Consider the following 27,993-nt stretch of genomic DNA (forward strand, 5'->3'; position numbering starts at 1 on the left):
ACTATATTTAACTGGAAGGCTTTTCTCCTTTTATCATTTCAATGAAGATAATGAAACAAAAACCTTTATATAAACAGTTTATTTACTCTAAACAGCAACACAGACAAAACGCCATATAAACACAAAAGGAAGTGATGCAGAATCAAGATGCTGGCTGACTTTGGATCTCTGAGGCTCTTAAGCAATAACAACCTAGTTTCTGAAAGATAGAAAAACAAATTAAGGGAAGGGAAGGGGGTGGAGGGTATGATTTTTTCATACAGCCAGCTAGAGTCTAAATATAGTTCTAAACATTTTAAAGCATGCCTGCATCAGATAGCAAAGTAACTAGAGATACTAGTGAATTTATAGAAGTATAAAAGTTTATAATTTTACAGCAGTTGAAATACTGACATCAATATTAAAATAAAAGCAAGTTTTACATAACAATCAAAAATACAAAAGACTGAAGGAAGAGACCCTGTATGAAAAAACTGGGGGCAATTCAGCGAATTCAAAACTGTATACAAGTGGCGAATATGGAAAATGGCACACATACGACCCCCTCCCCTAAGTGAATATTAATTGTACATAGCAACATTAGATTTTGCAAAAATTTTGTAAACAAGTTCTTGCCAAACCAATCCCTTCCTTTTTAAGATGCTGTATGACAGGTGCTTATGATGGCGCAAACTTCTTGGCTTGTGCTCGAACCCTCTTTTCATATTCCACTCTGTTTTGGCTGGATATAAAAAAAAAAAGTTATTAGACATTTCAGATGTCAATTATGTCAAGCTGCACAATGAATATGAGACCCTCAAATTATTCCTTAAGGCAAGAGAGATTAGGAAAAGATGAAGTATCTTATGTACTCATGACAGTAGGAAAACCCATGACTGAACTGTCCAAAGGGTAAACAGAAAAAAAATCTTGGCTATACCAGCAGCTCACTGTCCAAACACTGCTCATTTAATTAATGAGAGGGTCATTTGCACTGCAGGACCCATTTTGTTTGGAAAGAAGTGACTAGTCTAAACAGGTTGGTAGCCCGGTTAAGACAGAGCTCACTAACATCTGTGCAGTAGGGTATGCTGCAGGAAATAAGAAGACTATCTCAGAAGCAAAAGCATTTTGTGGAAGGAGACAAGACATTTACAGAGTTACTCTGTTAGATTCGCCACAGAATAGATGTCTGTGAAAATACCATGACATTTCTATTATTTCATTAAGTGCTCTTCATATACTAACGTATATCATGTTACCTCACCCACCTGTCTCTCTAATATCCTGGGATCAACATGGTTACCACTACACTACACTGTATACTAAAGTAATGTCATTTCTTCCAAAGTTTCTCTTACACATGTTATATCTCACTGAAGATTTGGTAAATTACAGGGTTTCTCCTCAGGGTCTCACAGCCCTTTCTTCCCACCCTAAAAGTTGGGCAAGAGAAGATGCTGGGCTTAGAAGGCTGTGTATAGATGTGCAGTTTAACTTACTTTCCTATAGCTAAAAGGAAGAAAAAGACAAGATAATTCGTGGAACTGGTACTGGTAGTTTACAACACGGCTACTACTGCAGAACAACTAGCCAGTAGTGAAATAACACAGTACAGCAGAAATCTAAACAAAGCATTGGCATGTGAAGGAAATTTTATTCTTGAACAGGGACATTTAACAGTTCATATAAAAAGGACACCTGTTTATGAAGCACCATGCATTTGGGTACCAGTTTAATAAATGAGCAATTCCAATTCCTCTTGTTTGTTACCCAGGCTCTTAGCATTAGTCTATAGGCAATTAACAAATTTCTTCCCCTCATGTCTTTTGGTTCCTCGATTCATTTTGTTCTCAACATCTCAATTTTCTGCCACCTGAGTGCTCATGTCTTCCTTTTTCCACCATCTCCTTTTGCTATCAGTTTAACCCCCTCCTGACTATTCTAGCTAGTCTGTCCCCAAGGAGATTGGTCCCTCCTCTACTGAGGTGGAAGCCATCCAAGCTATGCAGCCGCCTCTTCCCACAGAAGGTGGAACAATGTTCTGCAAAGAAAGCTCTCCATCCTGCACCACTTACTAGCCAGCAATTCACTTTCAGAATCTTCTGCCCTCTGTGTTTCTTTGCTTATGGGACAGGAAGGATCTCAGAGAAGATTGCTTAGACAATCAGAGATGTTCTTTCTTATCGTTAAGATTTCACAGCTTAGCCCTACACTACTTTTCAAACGGATAACCTCATTGCATCCAATGCCATGTCATTCTGACAAAGTTCCAGCTGTCACCACCCATAAGCCCACTTCTCACTAAGATCTCCATACTCTTTCCTATGCTGCCCCATATACACTGCACAAACTCCCCCAAAATAACTGTAAACCCACTAATTTAAGACCAAAATGGCTACAGAACCCCCCAGTTCATTACAGTTAGGAATGTAATGAGGAACGATTGTGCACGTAGCTACTGTACAGGACTTGTTAACTCATCCGTCCTCTCCCTTGCCTCTACACATTAATTTCACCCAACTGTTATGTCTTGTTAACCTAGAATTGTGAACTCTTTAGGGGCAAGGACTCTTTACATATCTGTACAGCACAATGGGACTTTGATTCCTCATTAGGGCCTCTATATGCTACTGTATTAACTTGCCTTGCTATCACTGGACCTTCAACCTTAACTTTGAAGTTAGTTGGTTGTTTTGTTGAGGTTACAGCATAGAACTAAACATCTCTACATAAAGCAGACCCAGAAATTATTTTCTAGAAGCTGCTTTACCTGTCTCACCATCAAATCACACAAATGGAGACCCAGGGTTTACAAACAGCTATAGGCCAGTCAAGGTGTTTGTTACATAAATAAATAAAAATCCAGCTACTAACCAGTAAATTGTGTAAGCCTCTGCTTGAGCTGGGTCTTGAATATTTGGTTCATTTAGAAGTTCTTGTATTCCTAACAAGATCTGTATAAGAAAACATGGAAAAAAATAATTTATGTAAATATTACTATGAAACGTATACAATTCAGAACTTCTATAAATAAAATGTAGAATTGTGCACAAGACATTTGAGAATCACACAAAAGTTAAGCTGACAAAGCAAGCAAAGGTGTACAGTTTTAACAGAAGAATGTTTTGACCTGTTTAATTGTGATTGCTGGCCTCCAATCCTTATCCTCCTCTAAGATGGAGAGGCACACTGTGCCTGAAGGATACACATTTGGGTGGAATAATGGTGGTTCAAATTTACCTAAGGAAGAAAAGAGTTCTTTATGTGCAAATCTAAGATTTTGAACCAAGTTTCATTAAATCAGAACATATAAAAAGTTGACTTCTAGTAAAGCTGGCCATTTCCCCTATACCACAAGGCAACCAATCTCCCATTGTCACAATCCCATTCAGAAAATCCCTGAAGTTTTTCTGCAGTGCAGTTACCTTTAGTTCTCCCTCCTTCGATGGGTCTACTTGTATCTCCACGCCAGATCTCAGTCACATTACTGATTATGTTAATCAATCCAGGCCAAAATATGTTCTGAATGAACAATATTACCTATTATTCATGCTAAGATAGGAGGATTTCATTAATGTTAAATGACACTAAGTGCAGTGAAAATGTACAGGGGATCACTTATTACTTAAAAGAACTCTGTACAGAGCAGCTCACCCAAACCTTTACTGCTTCCTCCCAGAGCTCAGATCCCACCACTGCTATGAAATACGGTGGACTGAAAGAGTATCCTGGACAATATTTAACACACAATACTCTTTATATGTTTAAATTGCTGTATGAACATTAATAGGCACTGACATGAGGAGGAGCACAACAAACATCCTGCTTTGAAATACAGTTCCCAAAACAAGCACTGCCACAAGCAACAGCTCTTACACCAGAGGACAGTTTCTCTTGCTATTTCACCAAGCTCTATTCAGAGTAGTTTTGTGATGGTCTGGGCCCAAAAAGTAATACTACTTATATCAACACTCCACACTCCTTCATAAAATAATGAAGCACATCCACTCGGATGACCACATCTATACATTTTCACCACCTACTCCCCCCATTCTTTGCAAGTGTTACATTAAAGAGACATTTATAATACCTTTAAAAAGTCTCCTTACTAAAAGTTTGTCTATTTTAAGTTTCCGTCTTTTTTTTTTGTTTCATTTTATCTATGTACAAGACCAATAACTGCATTCAGAATACAACAGTGAATTTTAAATTAAGCTTAAATTACATTTAAATCAGGACATTTCTATTCCATTTAGGTTGTACAATCAATTTTGTCCCTAAAATTAAATTGTGTTTAATATCTCTGTTGCCTTTGTAAGGACTTAAAAACAAAGTGGAAGATGACTGATTCTGTAGCAAGACAGTTTCAGAAATATTCCCTAGCTTTAAAATGAGGAATTCCATTAATACTGGCAGAATTTTTCAAGCCAGCTGATATTTCTCCAAATGCCTGCTGTATACTTTTACAAGTGAAAAGAAAGGCTCTCTTATGTCACCAGCATTAAATTGGAGATCAACTGAAGAAAGAGCCTAAACACATCAGATAAATTTCCAAGGTCCTGAAGAAACAGGACAGAAACCTTTAGGTGGCATATTGTACTCTCTCAGGGAGCATCACATTCAATCCATTATCCCAACTAGACATACAAAATGATGGGGTCCAAATTAGCTGTTGCCAGTCACAAAAAAGATCTTGGAGTCATCATGAATATTTCTCTGAAAACAAATGTTCACTGTGCAGCAGCAGTGAAAAAAGCTAACAGAATGTTAGTAACCATTAGGAAAGGGATAGATAAGACAGAAAATATCATAATGCCTCTATATAAGTCCATGGTATGCCTACACTTGGAATACTGCATACACTTCTGAGCGCCCATCTCAAAAAAGGGATTAGAATTGCAAAGAACAGAGAATGTCAACAAAAAACAACTTCCATATGAGGAGAGATTAAAGAGACAAGGACTGTTCATCTTAGGAAAAAGACGATTGGGGGGGAGGTATAATAGATATCTAAAAATCATGAATGCTGTGGAAGAAGTGAATATGGAAGAGTTATTTTCCTTCTCATATAACACAAAAACCAGGGGTGATCCAATGAAATGAATAGGCACTAGGTTTAAAACAAACATAAGGAAGTACTTCCTTCATGCAACCACTCAGTCAACCTGTGGAACTCATTGCCAAGGGATGCTGTGAAGGCCAAACACATAACTGGATTCCACAAAGAACTGGACAAGTTCATGGAGGATAAGCCAATCAATGGCTACTAGCCAAGAAGGTCAGGATGCAATCTCATGCTCTGGGATGTCTCTACACCTCTGACTGCTAGAAGCTGGGATTGGACCACTTGATAATTGCCCTGTTCTGTTAATTCCTCCTGAAGTACCTGGTACCAGCCACTGTCGGAAGACAGGATGTTGGGCTAGATGAACCACTGGTCTGACCCAGTATGGCCATTCTTATGTTTGAATTGGAAAAACTTAAATCTTGACATCAATGTGAGATAACACATTCCTGCCCCAGATGATGCTAAAGACATCAAAAAGCAACAACCTTGTTTTTAAAAAGCTGTATGGTAACTTAAATAATAGATTTGAAAAATAATTTGTTCAAGAAAGCCAGTGATTAGCTAGGGCAACAGAACTCCATAGACAGAGAATATCCATGAATTTTAAAAGACAGTTTTCCTAAAGATTTCCCTAATGGATACTGGAACATTATGATCAGTAGTAGCTATATAGCTATCATAAAGCAGAATGTATTGACTCTACAGCCAGAATACCAGTATTACGAACACCAAAGATAATCATAAATACAAATGGTTTCTACAGCTTGCAGTAGGATAAAAAATTGCAAAGAAAAAATTATTTATGTAATACGTGTCTTGTACACATATCACATGCAAAAAAATGCCAAATTAATGTTAATGTAATGTTATGATTATGATATCAAATGTTAAAGTGAAAACACTCCAAAAATTATTACTACTACAACACTGCACCACCTGGGTATCTTATAGTACATGGGAACATTTAAGGGAAAGGAACAGAAAAATATGAGGTAGACAACTTTGCTAAGTTAAAAATTGATAGAATAATCCTAACTTTTGAAAATTTGATCTCCCATCTTTAATATTTAATTAAAACTAGATTTTTAAAAAACAGAATGAAGAAAAATCTGGAGCTAGGTAGCCTGAGAGCTGTTGCTGTATGTCTATTCAGCTTATGGAGGTCTTTCAAAACAAGTATGCACTCGCTACACACACATTCACACTGCTTCCACTTACGCGCTATCCTCTTAACTTAAGGTACTTTTCTATCAAGAATGCACAATACACAATTTTCAGTACAAAACTTAGCAGATGCAACAGTTGTCAGTGACAACTATGCCAAGTTTCAAAATTGAGCCATATTTACTGGAACCATATTAGAAAAAAGTGATCATTAATTAAAAAACCCAATCCCTTTCCCCCTAAAAAACCTCAAGCCAAAAAAACGCAAACAAAACCAAAAAAAACCCACAGATTTTTCCTATCTCCCTGAATTTAGGCAGCTGAACAGCTTTCTTAAACTTTCTAAAGAGGCAAGCCAGGGAAAATTTTATTCTAAAAATGGGTATGTAAACGCACATGAAAATAAGGATTATAACCATTTCAGTTTTAACTATAATAGGCGTTAAACATCCAGGATAATTAATGAAGTGTTATAAAACTTCCACCCTACCATCATAGAATCATAGAATATCAGGGTTGGAAGGGACCTCAGGAGGTCATCTAGTCCAACCCCCTGCTCAAAGCAGGACCAATCCCCAATTAAATCATCCCAGCCAGGGCTTTGTCAAGCCTGACCTTAAAAACTTCTAAGGAAGGAGATTCCACCACCTCCCTAGGTAACGCATTCCAGTGTTTCACCACTCTCCTAGTGAAAAAGTTTTTCCTAATATCCAACCTAAACCTCCCCCACTGCAACTTGAGACCATTACTCCTTGTCCTGTCATCTTCTACCACTGAGAATAGTCTAGAACCATCCTCTCTGGAACCACCTCTCAGGTAGTTGAAAGCAGCTATCAAATCCCCTCTCATTCTTCTCTTCTGCAGACTAAACAATCCCAGTTCCCTCAGCCTCTCCTCATACGTCATGTGTTCCAGACCCCTAATCATTTTTGTTGCCCTTCGCTGGACTCTCTCCAATTTATCCACATCCTTCTTGTAGTGTGGGGCCCAAAACTGGACACGGTTCTCCAGATGAGGCCTCACCAATGTCGAATAGAGGGGGACGATCACGTCCCTCGATCTGCTCACTATGCCCCTACTTATACATCCCAAAATGCCATTGGCCTTCTTGGCAACAAGGGCACACTGCTGACTCATATCCAGCTTCTCGTCCACTGTCACCCCTAGGTCCTTTTCCGCAGAACTGCTGCCTAGCCATTCGGTCCCTAGTCTGTAGCTGTGCATTGGGTTCTTCCGTCCTAAGTGCAGGACCCTGCACTTATCCTTATTGAACCTCATCAGATTTCTTTTGGCCCAATCCTCCAATTTGTCCTCCAATTTGTCAGCAGAAAGCAGGTAGTTAGTTTTTCATACAGCAATAAGCACTCAGATTCAACACCATTCTATTAGAAACTGGTATTCTGTCACTTTACTTACATTTTGGGGGTGAGGAGGGATAGTCATCCTTGAAAAGCATCCGTAGTTTAAATAAGCCTCCTTCCCATGGTGTCTGTCAGGAAATTTCAGCAAAGTTAGTTAGATTATGGTAACACCCAAAGTATGCCAAGCACTTTCAAAATAGATGGGGAGTTTATAGTCTAAAGAGAACAGACACAGAAATTAAAGGTGCATGCCAGGGGAAAAAAAAACCATTCAAGCACAACAAATAGGGTTATTACATGACTATCTGCTACACTATATATATTTATTTTAATATTTTTTATAGGATACTTGCCTCTCTGCCTACCTATTGTTAGGTTTTTTAAAAAAACTTTTTAATTTCCTTCTTTAAAATGTATTTTGTGTTTTAAGGCAATAAGTTAATTTCAATTAACTGTTTCCTGGACTTTGTTTTAAGCAACTGTTCTTCAAAAGTCTCACATTTCTCCCTCAGTATTGTTACTGTGCTATTATTAATATCCCAATCCTAACTAACACTATTATCTATCACTGATAAATCTTCAGTTTCTCACTAAGAATACCCCACCCACGCTTTTAATGACAGTAAGAATGTTGCAATCCAACCTTCACTGCGTGCCCTCCCGTGAGGAAAAACCACAAAAGATGAAGCTGCTCTCATCCCGAAGACCAGCATGGGCACACATGGAAAGTTCCAAGAAGGTTGGTGCTGATTATATCAGTCACTGATGGAACAGTGAAGGTATCTTTAGAGGCTGTCTCCTTATGTCTCTCTAGGGTGTTGGAGTCTTTACAGGCCATCCCCCTATGAAGAAGTTGGTTGAGCTACCTGAGTCACATTCCTGTGGTAATAGGGTACCGGGCCACCGGTTTTCTATCTGCTGCCACTGCACCTGGGTCAGTGTGGCCTCTTGTCATTTAGGTAGGAAGTTACTTAGGTATACCCCTTAAGGATGATGAATTAGATACAGACTAGTCATACCACTTCTCACTAAATTTCACAATGGGGGATTACTAAAGGAGTACTCAGGTGCTGCAAAAAGTGGGGTCACTGCTTCAGTAGGGGTTGTCTCCCCATCATGCCAGTCCTGTACCAATGCACTGTGTTGCATTAGGGAACACCATGTAAGATGCAAGACAGTGGCCCTAAATACTTGGTCACTTACAATCCCCCAGTACCTCTGGCACCAGTAAGGAAGCTGCATCATCCTGGGTGAGTTGTAGTTTGGGTGCATGTACTCTACCTCCTTCCTACAGATTCAGGTACAGTACTCTTCAGTTTCTGACCTCTCTCGTTGCCAACGTTCTGCCATTTGCTGAACAGATCACCCACAATGATATCTAAGCACTGAAGTGAGATTTCTGTACCTATTTTACAAGAAATCCCAAAGTTTGTCTGTGGTTGGCGATGTACATTACCATAAAGAAATGTAGCCAACACGGAACTCTAATCATTTGTCAGAAAGACATCTTTCCTGCTACTAGCAGCAATTTATTTAATTGAGTTCATATGGTGAGCTACGATTGGGAATTTATATTTTAAGAGTCAGCAAATCATATGAGATATTTAAGAGTACAAGTCAGTTTTTAGCATTGCAATAATATCTCACAGCTGCATCGGTGTACCTATTGGGTTCATGTGTATGAACAAGGCAAGTAGTGGTATACAGATACGGTCAAGAAGTTACCTTACATGTAGAGAAGGCACTGACTGAAAAAACCTAAAACTTGCTCTGCCACGTAAGCATGATTTATAAACACTTCAGTTTGCCAATAAGTCAATTAAGACATCTAGTATGAACACATCTGAACTCAACAGGGGACATACTTTATTATTTAAATGCTAACGTGCCTCTGGCCACCAATAAGGTTCAAAATCTCATGATGCTGTACGTCATACAAACTTAAGGCAACCCAATCCCTGTCCTCAAGAGCTTGCACTCAAAAGACAAATATCTGACAGAGGGTGGAAGGAAATGGTAAAAGAAACACTATTTTGTTTCCATTGTGAAATCTGATCTAAAAGGGAAAGAATATCAAGAAAGAAATTCTAGAACAAACGGTAAAAGCTAGGAAGGCATTCTGATATTACTCAATCTAGTGAGGGCATAATTATACTTGAGAGGGTGCTTTGGGCTTGTCCACACTTGAAACGCTGCAGCAGCACAAGACGGGAGGGGTTCTCCTTATCAGCAGTTAATTCAACTCTCTGAGAGTCGGTAGCTAGGTTAAGAGAAAAATTCCTCCATCAACCTAGCACTGTCTACACTGAGGGTTAGATTGCCTTAACCATGTCGCTCAGGAGGTGTAGATTCTTCCCACACACTTGAGCAACATAACTGGATCAACTTAACTTTTGAGTATAGACCAGGCCTTTATCTGCTATTATAGGCGATTCTCTTATTTTGGATAACTGATTTACGTATTAAGTTGGCAAATCTCATTCACTGAGAGATCTTCCTTCTAGTTTGTATATTTTTATACAAGCATCAAGAACTAATTTTAGGTTTGCAAGTTTGGAAATTCATACCAAGTAAAACCAGGTGTAAATCTGATTGCAAAGTAACGTTGAGCAAGTTGTCCAAATACTCAGGTTACTCAGAAGAGATATTTGTCATTAACAGCAGGGTGCTTCAGGATTCCATACTAGATCTAAAGTTTAAATATATTTATTAATTACCTGAAAGAGGATGAGTAATAATGAGGTAGCAAAATTTGCAGGTGACAAATTTATTTTGGTTAGTTAGGATCAGAGAACTATGAAGAACTTCAGAGATACCTAAACAAGTAGGTGAATGGGCAACATGATGGCAAATGAACTTCTATGTCAATAAATATGAAGTAATACCCATTTCGGCAAGAAGAGACTAAATTACTCATACACCTTACAGGATTCTAAACTAACTGTTAACTCAGGAAAGAGTCCTGTGCATCACTACAGATAATGAAGACCTCTGCACAATGTGCACCTATAGTCAAAAAAAGAAAAAAAAGTGATACTAGGATGTGTAAGGAATGGGATGGAGAATAATACACAGATATTATAATGCCTTTATTATGTCAGCATTATAGTTAAGGTTGCTTCACAGCTTCTGTTTAAAGTTCAACCTAAATCCCCTAAAAACAACATGCTAAGTCGCATTCCTCTGAAATTTGGTGTGCTTCTGGGGGGGCTAGTGACCCAAATTCGTGGTCATTTGAGGTAGGGGCTGCAGTGATATAAGACCTGAAAAAAGAAACAGCCACTTTTTAAAAAGTTTCTATGTGGTCTTGTTTTGTCCAGAGCTAGAGAGCAAACTACTGATATACTGTAGGTCAAAATGGTCTCAACCAGTGAAGTTTTACCAAAAGTTGTGCATGGCACCCACTAAACCTTTAGGGGACTCAAACCAGGAAAAGTAGTTAAGCAAACTAAAGGCTTATCTACATTAGCACCTTACAGCACTGCAACTTTCTTGCTCAGGGGTATGAAAACACCTCCCTGAGCGCTGCAAGTTTCAGCGCTGTAACGTGGCAGTGTAGGCTGTGCTCCCAGCGCTGGGAGCTACTCGTGGAGGTAGGGTTTTGTTTTGTTTTTTTACAGCCGGGACTACACAGCCACATTAAAGTGCTGCTGCGGGAGTGCTTAAACATTGCTAGTGAAGACATGCCCATACATTTTTGTGTTATGCATGCAGATACAGGGGGGAAAAAAGCTTGAAGGTTTCCTACTATTTTATATGCTTTAAATTTGACTCTTCTAAGTGCACTAAAATCTGAACGGTTTCAGAGTAACAGCCGTGTTAGTCTGTATTCGCAAAAAGAAAAGGAGTACTTGTGGCACCTTAGAGACTAACCAATTTATTTGAGCATGAGCTTTCGTGAGCTACAGCTCACTTCATCAGATGCATACCGTGGAAACTGCAGCAGAATATGAAACAATACCTCCTCCCACCCCACTCTCCTGCTGGTAATAGCTTATCTAAAGTGATCATCAGGTTAGGTCATTTCCAGCACAAATCCAGGTTTTCTCACCCTCCACCCCCCCACACAAATTCACTCCTCTGCTGGTGATAGCCCATCCAAAGTGACAACTCTTTACACAATGTGCATGATAATCAAGTTAGGCCATTTCCTGCACAAATCCAGGTTCTCTCACTCCCTCACCCCCCTCAAAAACCCACCCCCATACACACACAAACTCACTCTCCTGCTGGTAATAGCTCATCCAAACTGACCACTCTCCAAGTTTAAATCCAAGTTAAACCAGAACATCTGGGGGGGGAGGGGGGAGGAAAAAACAAGAGGAAATAGGCTACCTTGCATAATGACTTAGCCACTCCCAGTCTCTATTTAAGCCTAAATTAATAGTATCCAATTTGCAAATGAATTCCAATTCAGCAGTTTCTCACTGGAGTCTGGATTTGAAGTTTTTTTGTTTTAAGATAGCGACCTTCATGTCTGTGATTGCGTGACCAGTCGGAGAACACTTCAATCTCTCTGGTCACGCAATCACAGACATGAAGGTCGCTATCTTAAAACAAAAAAACTTCAAATCCAGACTCCAGCGAGAAACTGCTGAATTGGAATTCATTTGCAAATTGGATACTATTAATTTAGGCTTAAATAGAGACTGGGAGTGGCTAAGTCATTATGCAAGGTAGCCTATTTCCTCTTGTTTTTTCCTCCCCCCTCCCCCCCCAGATGTTCTGGTTTAACTTGGATTTAAACTTGGAGAGTGGTCAGTTTGGATGAGCTATTACCAGCAGGAGAGTGAGTTTGTGTGTGTATGGGGGTGGGTTTTTGGAGGGGGGTGAGGGAGTGAGAGAACCTGGATTTGTGCAGGAAATGGCCTAACTTCATTATCATGCACATTGTGTAAAGAGTTGTCACTTTGGATGGGCTATCACCAGCAGGAGAGTGAATTTGTGTGGGGGGGGTGGAGGGTGAGAAAACCTGGATTTGTGCTGGAAATGACCTAACCTGATGATCACTTTAGATAAGCTATTACCAGCAGGAGAGTGGGGTGGGAGGAGGTATTGTTTCATATTCTCTGTGTATATATAAAGTCTGCTGCAGTTTCCACGGTATGCATCAGATGAAGTGAGCTGTAGCTCACGAAAGCTCATGCTCAAATAAATTGGTTAGTCTCTAAGGTGCCACAAGTACTCCTTTTCTTTTTGTAAAATCTGAACATTTACTCAGATTGCTTTGAAATTTGGTGTGTCTTATGGGGATCTAGGGTAGTGTTAGTGATCCAAGCTTGGGGTCATTTGACCAAAGGGTTTCTGAGTTAACCCTCCAAAAAACAGTTTCCTTCTGTTGCTTTGTACTGTTAAACTGACAGGTACTAATGACTGGATGAATTACAGACTTTATTGACATTGATGGCTATGGATTCACCCTTTAATTAATATAATTATGGGTAAAATAAGCATAAACCCCCATCTGAGGAAAAAAAAGTTTTGGACTGAGTGGCTGGAGGTTGCTACAATTTGAGAGTCTTGAGTGACAATTTTGTTTTGGATGGAATGTAATCAAAGAATTTTGGGATGAAAAATTAAACATGTGAATGCTTCCTAGGAAAGATGAGGTATTAGGGAGCAGACAAGTGAGGTTTGGGCCTGCAGCAAGGGGAGATGTGATGTGGAAGGGGATAAATGGGGATGGGTGGTAGAAAAGGGGAGAGCTGTTAGGGGCTCAGGGGAGTGGAAGTGTGGGGCTCTGGGAAGGCTGCATGGGGGTGAGTGGTAAGGAAACTGGGGGGAAACAGGGACAGGCGGCATCTGTCAGCTCCACATTCTCCCCTCCCATGTGTGTGCCCAGATCTGGTGAACTCTTGCAGCTTTAGTGAGGTCAGAGACCTCCTCCTTGCCCCCCCATGAGCTGGATTGTGGTGGGCCTTGACCCCCCTCTCCCCCAACAGTGTGTGAGCCCCTTACTACCTGTCTTCTTGTGTGCGCCAGGATCTGGGGGGGGGCCGGTGCCCACCTACAGTGGTTCAACCCTCCCCCATTTAAGTTGGATTCTGGGGTGTCTGCCCTTTTGGGAGAGTCTCAGGCCCCCTCCCTGTTCCCTATGTGAGCCAGAATCTGGGGAAGTCCTGCTCCTTTGGATGAGGGGCTGAAAACAGGAATCCTTCATGCATTTCATAAGTTCTAAAGCACTCAGCAGGGGAATAGGAAGACCAATGGAGATGAATGGAACAGTTTGCAGGTCTACACTTAAAATGCTGCACCAGCGCAGCTTCAGTGAAGACTACTACAAGAGAGAGTTTCTCCCATCAGCACAGTTAATCCACCTTCGTGAGAGGTGGTAGCTATGCCAAAGGGCGAAGTCCTCCCATTGACACAGTGCTGGATATTCAGTATAGTGGATTTCACACCCCTGAGCAATATAGTTATACCAATGTACATTTGTAGAGTACAGCGGGCCTCACAGCTATTGTTTCAGATTGTATTCATCTATATGGGGTGTTGCCATTCAGCTGGCAACATCACATTGAAATTAATGCTTCACACCTTTCAGAGCCTCCTGCACTGGAGAGGATGTGTAGAGGAACCCTTTCCCTCCATCATCCCTGTATCCTTCTTGTTTAGAGAATCATACTTTTAAGTGCTCTAAAATGCACATGCTTTACTGGATTTTTCTGAACCTCATGGGAGTTCTGTGCAGGGTGAATGAGCCAAATTTGGGGTCATTTAAACCAGAGGTTCCAGAGACACAAGCCCTAAAAAAATAAGCTGTTTTTTCAAAATGTTTCTAGATTATTATTTTTTTGGCACAGATCTAGAGCTCAGACTATTGCTGTGATGTGGGTCAAAATAGTCTCAGTCAATTTTTACCCAAGGTACTGCATGGCACCCACTAAGTCTTTGGGGGACCCAAATTGTGAATAGTATTTAAGAAAAAACATTCATTGCTTTCGTAGATGTGCATTTTGGAAGGATTATGTTGTGTGTCTGATAATAAAGAAAAAAAATATTAGGATTTCCCTGCATCCACCTTATGCTTGCCTAGGTTGCTCAAGGGACTGTGCCAACACCATTGCTCACAGTGAATACCCTACCACTGAGGTTTCTAGTCCCAACCTTTGTACATCTGTACAATGAATTATTAAATCTTTGTTGCCTACTACAAGCTGTTACAACATAATATTTTTATTTTATTGAGAGGTTTCCAGTGAACACAGCAGAATAGTCAGCAGTCAGTCAAACCATAATCTTTGTTCTATCAAGTCGGAAGGAGCCAGAGACAAAGGACTTTGGGGGGAGGGAGAGGCAAGACTTGGATTGGCTGTTTGAGAAAAAAGTCTATTTTACTAGCCACTGGGGGACAGATGGCAGGGAGTGGAAGTGGCTACTTCCTGGTCTGGGGGCAGATTCATGAGATGTTTCCAAATACATGCAGTGTGGGGGTTTGGAAGGGACAGTGCAGGTACCTTGACCACGAGGGCGGGGGGGGGGGGGGGGGGGGGAATGTGCTGTTGCCAGTGTGGATTCTGTGTGATTCCTGATTCATAAGATGGCAGAAGTCTGCAGAAGATCAAGGCGTGCGCCACGACATGGGGATTGCTGACTACAGGCTGATTGGCATGGAAAGAGGTGGCCTTTGATGGCATCATGTTTTGCCCACTCTGCAGCATCTACCCATTGATTTTAGAGGTTGTGCTCTACCCAACATTGTGGTGATTCACTGGGGCCTTATTCCTGTCATGCATCTCACAGAATGTACCAGAGCAGATTTGGACAACTCAGAGATTTGTGTCCAGGAACCATGATAGTTTACTCAGATTTGGCTGAGCATGTGAATAATTGTTACAGTGATGATATAAAAGCTATTGATAAGCATTGGAAATACAATAAATCAGGAAATTGGAGGGTTCATGGCTGACCAGAAAACATATGCTGTCTGGCACAGAAACATTTCAAACTCTGACACCTCACTGTTTCTCAAGATGGGGCACATCGATTGGACAGGGATCAGAGGATCTCTCTCTGACATAAGATTATCAGTAGTTTGGAACAACCACCCTATCTGTGGTTTCTCTCACTGGCCCAGCCACGAACTCCACCCTCCAACCATTCTGAAACAACACTCCACCGTAACATAGTTGTCCTTCGCTACACGAACTACCCAGAAATCAAGTTATAGGTGGGGAGGAAATAATAGCAACAGAAAATCTGTTTATCAGGTAACGGACTCCAGGGAGATGCATTCCCTGCTTATGGGCTGGGGGACCACAGTGACTGAGTCAGGGGCATGGATAGGGAGGTGTGTTTGTTGCGGTGGGAGGGAAAGGGCGGCTGGCTGGCTGGCTCAGTATTATGTGAATTGCAGGACATATGTACAACTGTTTAAATGACTATTAACTCCTACCAACAGATCTTTTCCTGTTTAAAAAAAGCTAGGAAAGTCAATGGCAAAAAATGATATTATCGCAGAGTTACAGTAGTTTAGTGGTAAGTCATTCCCTTGCAGAAATCCGAGTTGAGCAAAGGTTGCCCATGCAACCTTAACTCTGCTCTCTTTCAGCACTGGCCCAATAGACCCCCCCTTAACATACATACCTATACTCTGCCAAGCCCACAGTTGCTGAAATATACAAGCTCTTCAACTCTTTTCACAACCCAATCACTCTCACCCACAGGGTTCCATCTAACACGGTTAAAAGACAAACGGTGGGGGGGAAAGGTTGCCCATGCCACCTTTCTTCTACCCTCTTTGAGTATGCACACATTGACGCATTGTACACACTGGCCATTGACACTGTAAGATTCCAAAGGTTCCAGGTCTGATTGTACACTCAGACACTTGGCCAACTCCCTAGAAAGAATACCACTCAGGTACAATTTAAGAACCATTTCACAGCGTTTTACAACTTACTTACACTTACTCTCAGGATACCATCTCAACATACACTTTCATTTAACCATCACTAAAGCATTAGAATCCTCTCATATTCCACCACCCTACTGACAATATCCTTTGTAATAAAGGATTTATGCCCTACTACTGAGATAACCAACAATTCCACCTAGAAATGATGCATACTGCATCCTGAAGGTACATATGTACTCTTCCCTTTCCTCACACACAAGAGGGTGGAAAACAGATCACAATTAGGTCACAAACCTCAAAGTAATCCACAGTTCTCACAAACATACCTCTACCAAGCAGAGCCATTTTTCATCACAGCTACACCGGACACTGACCACAGGGTATGCAAGCAGATAATAAATGCTTAACTACTCTCATATCCCAGCTTGCTAATGACAATACCCTTGTAATAAAACCACATGCCTTGCTAATTATATAATGTACACAATTTTACACTGAAATTATGCATATTGGATCCTAAAAGGTACACATGCACCTCTTCCTTTTGCTCACACACATCTGAGGGTGCAAAATATAGATCTCACACACCTCAAAGTAACCCTCACCAGTCCTCAGAACACAAACACAGCTCTATCAAGTGGCCCTATTACTGTTAGCGTACATACCACCTAATACACTGGCTACACCTGAAGCATATCCAAATTCCTATAGGCTACCAGCCCCAAAGGAATAGAAGCAAGGTGGGGTGGGCAAGCACTCCCCCTCCTTTTTTGTCCTTTAGCAGTATTAGATGGAATCCTGTGGGTGAGAGTGAATGGGTTGTAAAAGGAGGTGAAGAACTGTAAAAGGAGATGAAGCAACTGTAGAATTGGCACAGTAAACTATAAGGACATAATGGGGCATTGTTAAAGGGAACAGAGTTAAAGTTCTATAGGCTACCTTAACAGTGCATTTCCTGGTTTTCACAAGTTTTGAATTTGCTCCACTCATTGTTCTTTAAGGGGATAGCATACTACCAAGCAACCTTAACTCTACATTAGCATAGTTTTTTGCCATGGAATATAAACCAATGGTGCAGTCTCACCTGGAATACTTTGTAAAGTACTGATCACTCTGTCTCAAAAACCATACTGTAGAATTAAAGGAGGTTCAGAGAAGAGTGATGAGAATGATCAAGAACAAGGAAAAACTATGGAGAGAGACTGAAAAGATTGGGATTATTTACCTTAAAAAGGAGATGAATAAGAGGGACATAATAAAAACATCAAATAAAACAACATATAGAGAAGGCAAATAGCGAGCTTCTGCTCGCTCTCTCATTACACAAGTACAAGGGGACACTCAAATTAAAAAGGTGAAAAAGAGAAACTTCTTCATACAACATGTAATAAACTGTGGAAGTCATGCCACAGGATGTCACTGAGGTGAAAATTTTAGCAAGATTCAAAAAGGGTTTGGACATTTATATAGGTAAGAGGTTATAATTAACGACAATATTTTGAAAGGGGTGTTAATCCTCATGCTTCAGGGCTTAAGTATTAAAGGCTATGTTGAGACAACGCAGGAGGAAGAGGGGAAGATTATCCCATATATGATTACTGTAGACTATTTACACCTTCCTCTGACGCATCTGGTACTGGCCACTGTCACAGACAAAAAGAAAAGGAGTACTTGTGGCACCTGACTCCTTTTCTTTTTGCGAATACAGACTAACACGGCTGTTACTCTGAAACCTGTCACAGACAGGACACTGAACTAGATGGACATTGGGTCTGATCCAATATGGCAGTTCCTATGTGCCTATTCCATGTGGCTTCCAAAGTAGTTCTGGAATTTGATTGAAACTGAACACTTATGTTAAAGTGTATTTCATAAACTGCACTAAAAGTTATTCATGATTTATATCTGTTAAAAATTTGTTAACATTTATCTCCCATGCTGAAAACTAAATTGACAGTAAGTCTTACCCCTTTCTTTCCTGGAATAGCACATTCCCAATTCATGAGATTCATCGTGCCATCTGGATTTTTTGTAGGTACTGCTACAAATCCCTGAATTAAAACAGAAACCCAAAGTAAGACTTCTGAAAGTACATTTAACGCTGATGCAGCATCAGAACATATATTTGTACAATGCAGTCCCTCTCTACCTACACCAACTTGCTTGACATTTCTTCATGTATCAGAGGAGGAGTTTTCAACAGCTGCTTTATAGTTTCATTTCACATTAAAAAAGGACACCAGAACAACACTAGTTCAGTGTGAAGTTGCAGAAGTTAACCACTTGAGAGTACTGTTCTACTTACAAATGGATGGTCTTTTCTCCAAGCTTTCCTCTCCTGTGCAAGTCTGCTGAGGGCGATCCCAGACATGTTCAAAATCCCTCTAAAACAAACAGTTGCCCGTTAGAGCAAATAGAACTCCTCAAGTTAGTCATGCAGTGATGAATAAATACTCTTCAAAACTCCACAGATTTTCTTTTTTGACATTTATTAGATGGACTGGCAAACAATTACTTTTTAAGGCTCTACACAGCATAGAAGTTCTGTTAGAAATAGCAGAGCATCTAAGTGAGGGGTTCTCAGGACAAATTTTTTGGTGGCCGCTCTCACACTTTTTCCTAAAATACTTAATTAGCTTTAGGAAAAATAAATATGCACATATATATGTCCAAATCATTGTAATTTTTTTTTGCTAGCTAGTAAGTCTGTTGTGAAAAGTGATAGTAACAAACATACAAGTATTGCTTTTTACAGCACATTTACTCAGCCCTGTCAAGCCTCGGGACAAATTAAGCCCTGGAAGGGAGGCATCGGGGGAGGCAGCAGGGGTCAGGAGCAATGGGGTGAGTGGAAGGGAGGCAGTGGGGGGCTGGAGCCCAAAGTCCTGTGGCCAGAGCCTGCTACCCTGCCACTCCAGGGCTGAAGCCAGAAGCCTGACCCCCACCACCCCTGGGAAGGTGGGGAACTCACCGGCTGCCTGATTCTCCAGCATTGTGCCCCAGGTGTCTCCAAAGGGAGGACAGGACCCAGCCCCTGCTGGCGCACCAGCAATCAACACCAAAACAGTACATCCAGGAGCAACAGGGAGGGGCCACTCGCTACTCCCCTCCTCCCACCCCACCCCATAACAGCCCAGAAGGCTGTGGCCACAAGAAAAGTCCACAGTGGCTGCATGTGGCCACATCCGAAAAATGCTGATTTAAGATCAACTTCTCTACACAGGGATGTTTACTGGCCTAATCTCTACCAGTATAGGTTATGCCACTAAATTTCCCTGTATCAACAAGCCTTAAAGTACTAGACTTGAACTAAGTTCAAGAACACTACCTCCATCTTGTGTTTCACAGTTGCATTACATTGGCAAAGGGAATTCAGTAGTAGTTTAACAACTACATTCTGATGCTGTCAGAATAGGATACAACATATACCACACTGCCAGTAGTAAGATAAAGGTTCAGGAACAATAGGGGTTTAAATTTTGAGAGAGCGTGCAAATATTCTGTCTCCCTAAGGAGACCGATGTGGCATTCACTTGCAGAGGAGGACATCTATGCTGCTGATCATGCTTACTGAGCTTCCCTACTAGCAATCCAGAAAGCAGTAGAAAGTAGCCTGTAAACTGCTGCCTGGCTGGGACACAAACTATTCTGCGCAGGAGCAACTAAGATGTCAATCCTATCAAGATCATATCAGTTTCAATCTGATGATACTGCAGTAGTAACCACCAATTAATGGTGGGCAGAAACAGGAGTACAGATGTGAGCCTGTAGAGAAAGAAGCTGGCAGATACACAAGATAGTTGGCCCAAGGTATCATTTCAGGACACTGGACTTGAGGACCACACTTAATCCTGTCTTTCTGGAAGCAGTACAGACTACTAGAAGCAGGACAATACCGTGGAATCAGGGTCACAAACAAAATGTGCCAAAAAAATTTCAGATCTCAAGCCCAGAAAAAAAGAAAAGCAAAGCAGAGATCTATTATTACAAGAGGGAGGAGTGACGCACATTAAGACAATGGAAAAAGAAGAAAGCTTCACACAAAATCCAAGAAGGGAAATATTAGATAATACTTAGTCCTGCCATGAGTGCAGGGGACTGGATTAGATGACCTCTTGAGGTCCCTTCCAGTCCTGCGATTTTATGAAACTAAAGCAGTGATAAGCAAGAGAAGGTGGTTTATTTAGACAATTAAATTGGTACCCAAAAGCCCAGGAGTTAATTTATTAAATGGGCAGTAAGAAGCAGCTCATAGAATCTCCTCACAAAAAGTTTTCATTCCCCCAGCTTCATGAACAGTTGCAGGTACTCAGCACCTCAGAAAATCAGGCCAACTTGTTTAATTTCATTTGTGTAAATACATAAACCTGTATGACAGCCAGAGGGCTCTCAACAGTTCCTCTTTCAGTACACAGCATCTCATTAGTCTTCTATTACTAACTGCCATCTATCTAAATAGATGAAGGAATCTATAAAAGGGTTTACAACTACTTTCCTCCTGTTACATTAACAGTCTGGGTATTAATTTAATCAATGTGAACATTTCAAATTCTACAGTCTAAGTTTATTATCGAAAAGCATTTTAATTCCAGTTTATAGAAATCCTCATTTTGAACTTCACACTGGTTCATACTACTTTGCCATACCATCTATAAATTGGAAATTTGTCACCTTCAAAATTTTAATATTTTCCCTTTGAGCAACACAAAGAAGGTCCAAAGAGATCTGACACCTACTTCATACAAGTCTTGAATAACAGCATCAAATTAGATTTTGAAGAAACACACACTCACACATTAATGCATTCAATGATATTTCACAACAACTTTCCATCCAGTCCTACTTCTGAGTTTCAGAGTTAGTTTTGCTTGAATGCATATATTCCAGAAATGCCACAAATACAACTTGAAAGCTAACAATTAAATTCATGTTTATACAGAGCTAAATTTCATTAGAAAAAGTGAGATCTGGATAGGGTGAATAGATAAAGTAATAATACTGCTTCCAGAATTCTGCAGTTGGTCTAACTTTCCCTAGAAAAAGAAACTAATCACTCATACACAGATTAAGTTAAATGAATATGGTAGAGATATGTATTTGGCTCTTTGCTATGCCAGAACATTTGTGGGGCTCGTTAAATACTGTGCCCAAAGAATACTGTATGAGCCTCTAATCATTTGTTCTGCTTGTGGAAGCAAAAGCAGATTTCATGGAAAGGATGCTGTGAGAATAGGATACAAGTCACGTTATGAGACCAATACTTTGTTTCAAAACATTTTCTATCATGTTATGAAAGGAATAATTTATTCAGTGTCATTTATAGATGAACACTCATCAATCCCAGAGCAAGAATCAGGAAATATGTGCAGTAGAACCCTGACATATATATTCATATTCAGTAGTTCATTAAAGAGAATGATGGTGAACGTTTTGTATCGGTTGCAAAGGACACAAAATCACTCAAGATAGTTAAGTCCTAGGCAGACTGGGAAGAATTACAAAGGGATCTCACAAAACTGGGTGACTGGGCAACAAAATGGCAGAAGAAATTCAATGCTGACAAGTGCAAAGCAATGCACATTGGAAAACATAATCCCAACATTACATAAAAAATGTGGGGGGTCTAAATTAGCTGTTACCACTCAAGAAAGACATTGTAGTCATCATGGATAGTTCTCTGAAAACACCTGCTCAATGTCCAGCAGCAGTGAAAAAAGCTAACAGAATGTTAGGAACCATTAGGAAAGAAAGAGATAAGACGACAGAATATATAACGCCACTACATAAATCCATGATACAGCCACACCTCGAATATTGTATGCAATTCTGCTTGCCCCATCTCAAAAAAGATATATTAGAACTGGAAAAAGTACAGAGAAGGGCAACAAAAATTATTAGCAGTATGGAACAGCATCCATATGAGGACAGATTAAAAAGACTGGTCTATTTATCTTAGAAAAGAGATGACTGAGGAGGGAATATTATAGAGGTCTAGAAAATCATGAATGGTGTGGAGAAAATGAATAAGGAAGTTTTATTTACCCATTCACATGACACACAAGCTAGGGGTCACCTAACTAAATTAACTTAAAACAAACATAAGGAACTACTTCTTCACTCAATTCCCAGTGTAACTCGTTGCCAGGGGATGTTGTGAAGGTCAGAAGTATAACTGGGTTTAAAAAAAAAAAAAAAGAATTAAACAAGTTCATGGAGGATATGTCCACCAATCGCTATTAGCCAAGGGGGTCAGGGGCGCAACCCTATGCTCTGAGTCTCCCTAAAACTCAGACTGCTAGAAGCTGGGATTGGACAATAGGAGATGGATCACTCAATAAACTGCCCTGTTCTGTTCTCTCCCTCTGAAGCATCTGACAGTGGCCACTGTCAGAAGACAGGATATTGGGCTAGATAGTCCATATGTCTGACCACATGTGGCCATTTTTAAGCCCTTGCATTTTAATTGTGCAGTCAGCCTCTCTTTCCCTTCAACCACTGAAGAACTTGTAGACTCATTACCAGACAGATACAGCAAGTAGCTGCTGGTCCACACTAATACCATCACTATACAAACTGAGAAAGCGAATTGTGTTTACAACCTAATCGAATATCTCAAGTTATCAGATGCAGAAAAGAGGTAACTGATCAATGTGAACATTTCAAATTCTACAGTCTAAGTTTATTATCGAAAAGCATAATAAACATTAGGAAACATTAAGGGCCAGATTTTGCTCTCAGCTATACAAATGCAGATCCATGAAGTTAACAGATTAAGGCCTGGTCTACACTAGAAAATTAGGTCAATTTAACTACATCAGTCAGGGCTGTGAAAAAATCCCACACCCCTGAATGGCACACTTAAGCTGACCTAAGTCCCCATGTAGAACTCTTCCGTCGACCTAGCTACTGCCTCTCAGGGAGGTGGATTACCTATGCTGATAGGAGAAACCTTCCTGTCAGCATAGGTAGCATCTACACTGAAGTACTGCAGCTGTGCCCCTGTAGCATTTTAAGTGTAGACTAGTCCTAAATTGCACACGTATATGTGAGCAAAGATTCTGGCTTTTCAGACTGCTGTAGCCTACAGAGTACCTACAAGCTATCACCAAACAAGGTTCTCAACAAAACGACTTACTGGACCTTGAGCTACTATCTTTGGTTTAAGGTAAAGTCTCGTGCATCTTTCTGTAGGCTACCTGCCTGTTCCAGCAGCACTGTGCAATGGGCTAGCAAGTTTACAGTGTAAGAAGAAACTGTAGAAAGTTCTCTTCAGATTTCACTGGAACAGAAATTTGACTCATCAGTTTAGCATATTAATCATGACAAATTCAGACTACTTTCAGAGGGTTTCTACACAATATTGTCTATATTAGTGGTTTAAGTGTTTATACCTCAAGATTAAAATTAAACTAAGTCTTGAGAAGGGCTCCAAAATCCTATTTACATGAAAAAAGTCAAATATATTAGGTTGTATAAGTATATCTACCTATCCCCCACACTCCATGTGGGGTATGGAAATAACTCAGACCTCTCTCACAGAAGCATGGGGAATTAAATTAATATTTGTAAAGCTCTAAATGCTAAGTATAATTACAGAAAAATCAGTTTCCTTTCACATTACTATACAGAAAAATCAGTTTCCTTTCACATTACTATAATATCAGATCAGTGTTACATGAAAAAGATAAATCACAGCCCTTAAATAGTACAGGATTCTCACCAAGCTATTTCAGCAGTTTAGTCTAGTAGTCAAGTGGTAACATTTTCAAAAGCACCTAAGCGACGTAGAAGCTTAAGTCCCATTTTCAAATAGGACATAAGCACTTAGAAGTAAAAGTTCCACTGAAAGTCACTGGGATTTAGGCTCTTAAGTCACTTGTAAAAAATGCAATATAGGTGCTTTTGAAAATTTTACTAATGTACTAATAGATCGAATGAGGCTAATTATTAGTTGACCTAATTATTTTACAAGAAAGCATGAAGTCCCTCATGCTGTGAATTTACTTTTAAGCTCTAGAATTCATTTCAATCTATACATATCGCTTGGGCTAGAGAATAATCAGGAGTCTGAAAACCTGAACATGGATTTCATGGCACATAGCAAGTTTTCTAACTTAAAATCCATTAAAAATTAGCTCAGAAAAATACTACAAATGGATCTACAAATACTATGGTGCTATTATACACTCCTAGATAGAAAACGGACCTCCTTATTTACAGGTTAATGTTTATGGTCTGCAGATTTTCAAAGTAATTAGCTGGAAATATGCAGAAACAAGAAATTGAGAAGATTTTGCAGAAAAAAATTAAACCCAATCAAGACAGATATCTGCCAAATGTGACTTTAGACAAGTTAGTATTTCCTCTCCACCTTTAATCAGAAAAATAGTAAAGTACAACAATATTTGTTGCACAAAATCAAAGAATTCTTGTCTAGTGGTTAAGGTGCAAGTATGGAGTCTTTAGATCTGAGTTTTTTCTCAGGTGTGCCATAACAATGGATGACTTTGGGCAAATTACTTACTTAAAGAGACTCAACCCAAGTTTGGCACACAATTTAAATTGATGGGGGAAAGCTTTTATAAAATGTATGCCCAAGAGAATGTTTCCATGTTGTCTCTTTAAACTCCAATAGCAAATTTAAAATTTTAAACATTCCTCTACAGTGTTCAGAGCTCAAGTATCCTAACCACCAAGCCCTGTGAAAATGGCAAAATGTTTTCATACTTAATTGATTTTCATTGTGTACTTCATGTATTTCTTTCCACTTCGACAAGCACTTGTAAACACAGAAAGTAAAACTGGAGATTTTAATTCATTTCAGTTTCAGTAATTTAACCTATCAGTAATATAGGTTAAAAACTTATAATGCAATTGAAATTGACCATTTCATTTTAATCTCTGCCTTTGTTTACTCTTCTGAAAAACTGGGATATGAAAAAATGTAAAATTAACTAAAAACACATTGAAATCCACAGACAGAAACTGCCACAGATGTATAAAGTATTATATGCATTGTGGGGAATTGTCGCATCTAATTTTTAACCCTTTGTTCCAGATTCACAGGCAAGCCAAGAATTGTATTAGAGATCTCATTCTCCTTATTCTCCAGCAGCCTCCCTTTTGAAGTTTAGCAACTTCCCCATGAAATACTCTAGGTATTTAGAGTGCAAACATGAAAAAAAAAATAAAGCAGATGAGTAAGGAAACTTGCCATTTTCTTCCTCAGGGTATTTAGAAATCTAGGAAATCATGTTTGTTTGAGGTAGGCCTTTGGCAGCTACTATACTTTCTGGTAACTAACCACTACATGGAATACACTTTAGCACCAAGAAGAACCACTCCAGCATCTCCGAATCCCATCTCCTTTTCCACTAAACCACTCCTCAAAAATAAATCTGTTTCTTGTGTGTTTTCTTACAGAGTAGCAGTTTTACCTGAAATGCCTGATTTTTCAGTTATAGCTACTAGCTTTTGAGACCATTAGCTGCATAAGAAGTTTCTAGCAATTCCATCTCACATTTCTTAACATCTGGAGTCTTCTCTTTTCCCCATGAGAAGTAAGTGCTGTTAAATTTGATATTTTTTTTTCTAAACTTGGTGAGTTTACTAGTGCTGAATGGAACTGAGCTAGCAGCCATGAAGACTGAAGAGGCCTGCAACAGCCACTTGAAAACATAATAAAGAGGTCAGCCTCCACTTCCTATTCAGTTCTTTGCCTCAGAGCACCAACCATGGTGACGATTTTTTGTTATGCTGGTATTTGCCCACTAGGAACTGAACTGAGATGCCCAAACTCATTTCACATAAGACATCAAAAAACAACAGGTAAGATCTGTCTGTCATTAACTATTTTGGCTGAAGCCAAACCCTACATCCAAAAGATGAATTGCTCAATATATCCCATTACTGATCTCCCTGCCTACCCAGCTTGTCCGGTCCAAAGAATCCGTTTGTTGCCCTGTGATGCAATGTCTCCAAAGCAGTATCTTTCCTGTGGAAATAGATTTGCATACAGTATTCCAAATGAGGGCTCACAGGTGCCTGGAATAATTACAGGATCACCATTTTGTTTTACATCCTGGTTACCTTTAACAATTCTTATTTAGCCCACAGCAGAACACTAGTATGAAAGTGTCTAACACAGCTAGTCTTACACACCTACACTTCCTATTTGAGAAGCTAAATATTAGCACACAAGGAAAATACACGTATGAATAATTTGTCCAAAGAGTGAAAACCTTCTGCTTCTGTGAAGAGTAGAGAGCGCCTAAGCATGGGATCCAATCAGAATAATGCTGGCCTGACGAAATGCTGGACTGACGCCCTACTAACAGGATGGGAACAGAAAAAGCGTGTGTTTGGCTTTGCCTACATACAGAAGCCCTGAGGTTTATCCACAGTGGAACAGCAAAAGGCAACTCACAGATATTAGCCCTATTACCTTCTTCAGCTCCATAACTTTACTAGGTCTGTAAAACAGTTTTCAAGGCAGTGCTCAGAAACGCCTGCCAGCGTTGCGGTCCCTGCACTCCGTAAGTGGTGCTGGTGTCTCAATAGGCCCTCATAGTTTATGCTTCACAGTAGGGAGGGACCCAGTGTAAGTCCCTAAGTGGGGCTGAGAGGGGCCGTCTCCCTGTCAGAAATCGCTGGGGGCAGGGGCTACCCTACACAGGCGCGAGAGCGAAGATACTCCGGGGAGAGCTACTGTACACGCCACAGGCACTTACGGCCAGGAGCTCCTCCGGGCAGGGACTCGGCCCGTCCCAGCCCGGTTAGCTGCCGAGACCCTGCCACTCCGAGTTCCGACAGGGAGAGCCCGAGCTCCGGGCCCGCAGGTGGGGAAAGGCGGGCTCCCCAAGGCCCGCCGCGCGCAAGTGCCGCCGGGGCGGGCGGGGGCACAGGCCGCTGGCCCGTCCCCACCCAAGGCTCGCAGGCCAAGGCCCGGCCCGCACCGTGCGCAGGGGGAATGGGGGCCGGCCGGCCGGGGTACGTCGGTACTCGGGCCCTGCAGCAGCTCCCCCCTCACACCGCGGGGGGGAGCGACCGGGCCCAGAGAAGGCGGCTCAGGGATCAGGAGAAACCGGAGCCCGAGCACCCCCAAGACCCACTTCCCTGCCCCAGGCTCCGTCACCATTGCAACCTCTGGCCCCGCCGCCCTCAGGCCCTTGCCCGGCCAGGCCTCACCGTGAGCGGCCGCAGCACCCGCGCGTGTCCCGGATTGAGGCAGCGGCGAATGACCCGGATGTTCCCGACTCGGCTCCCCCCCTTTGTCTCTGGTCCGGACTTTCCCTCCCTCCTTGCTCGGTGCGGAGCGCAGCGGCGTGGAATGTCCCTCAGTCCGACCCGTCCGTTCCACTGCGCCGCCGCAGTGTTACCCTCAATCGGACCCGTCCGGCACACTACACGCATCTTCCTGACACAGGGCCGTGAGGTGGCCAATACAGCGCCAGAACGGAGGCCATACGGGAAGCTCCGTGTGGCAGTCTCCCTACCTCACTCAGTCTCTTTGTGCTTCGCCTTCCGTGACAGCCCCCGCCGCCGCGCCTGAGCGGATTTTT

At 41.0% G+C, this 27,993-nt stretch overlaps 1 protein-coding gene and 1 long non-coding RNA gene across 5 annotated transcripts in view; one reads left to right on the forward strand and one right to left on the reverse strand.

Annotated features, from left to right (window-relative positions):
• LOC144270847 (uncharacterized) overlaps positions 1–25,914 on the forward strand; it is a 28,432-nt gene extending 2,518 nt beyond the window's left edge. Inside the window, exon 3 of the long non-coding RNA XR_013347262.1 lies at positions 25,856–25,914. This is a non-coding gene — a long non-coding RNA (uncharacterized LOC144270847). The remainder of the gene's footprint in view (positions 1–25,855) is intronic.
• UBE2I (ubiquitin conjugating enzyme E2 I) lies at positions 65–27,967 on the reverse strand. Of its 4 annotated transcripts, none has more exons than XM_077827682.1 (7): positions 27,928–27,967; positions 18,738–18,816; positions 18,400–18,483; positions 7,631–7,703; positions 3,113–3,222; positions 2,857–2,936; positions 65–721 (listed from the first exon to the last, which is right to left on the reverse strand). In XM_077827682.1, exons 2-7 carry the CDS (start codon positions 18,801–18,803, stop codon positions 658–660), a joined length of 477 nt encoding a protein of 158 aa, XP_077683808.1. In that variant the 5' UTR covers positions 18,804–18,816; positions 27,928–27,967; the 3' UTR covers positions 65–657. The 4 variants fall into 4 exon arrangements, with proteins under 4 accessions (XP_077683808.1, XP_077683807.1, XP_077683810.1 ...); XM_077827681.1 differs by lacking the exon at positions 27,928–27,967 and adding an exon at positions 27,620–27,854; XM_077827684.1 differs by lacking the exon at positions 27,928–27,967 and adding an exon at positions 27,163–27,360.
• Positions 27,968–27,993: the final 26 nt, after the last annotated feature.

This window comes from Eretmochelys imbricata, chromosome 10 (assembly GCF_965152235.1).
Source record: "Eretmochelys imbricata isolate rEreImb1 chromosome 10, rEreImb1.hap1, whole genome shotgun sequence".
In the NCBI taxonomy this organism is placed as follows: Eukaryota; Metazoa; Chordata; order Testudines; family Cheloniidae; genus Eretmochelys; species Eretmochelys imbricata.

Excerpts from the sequence above, each read along its gene's own strand:
- UBE2I (XM_077827682.1), bottom strand. The coding sequence starts at position 18,803 with ATGTCTGGGATCGCCCTCAGCAGACTTGCACAGGAGAGGAAAGCTTGG. Across the intron at positions 18,484-18,737 it reads GGAGAAAAGACCATCCATTT|GGATTTGTAGCAGTACCTAC; the intron begins GTAAGTAGAACA and ends GTTTTAATTCAG. Across the intron at positions 7,704-18,399 it reads CTATTCCAGGAAAGAAAGGG|ACACCATGGGAAGGAGGCTT; the intron begins GTAAGACTTACT and ends ATTTCCTGACAG.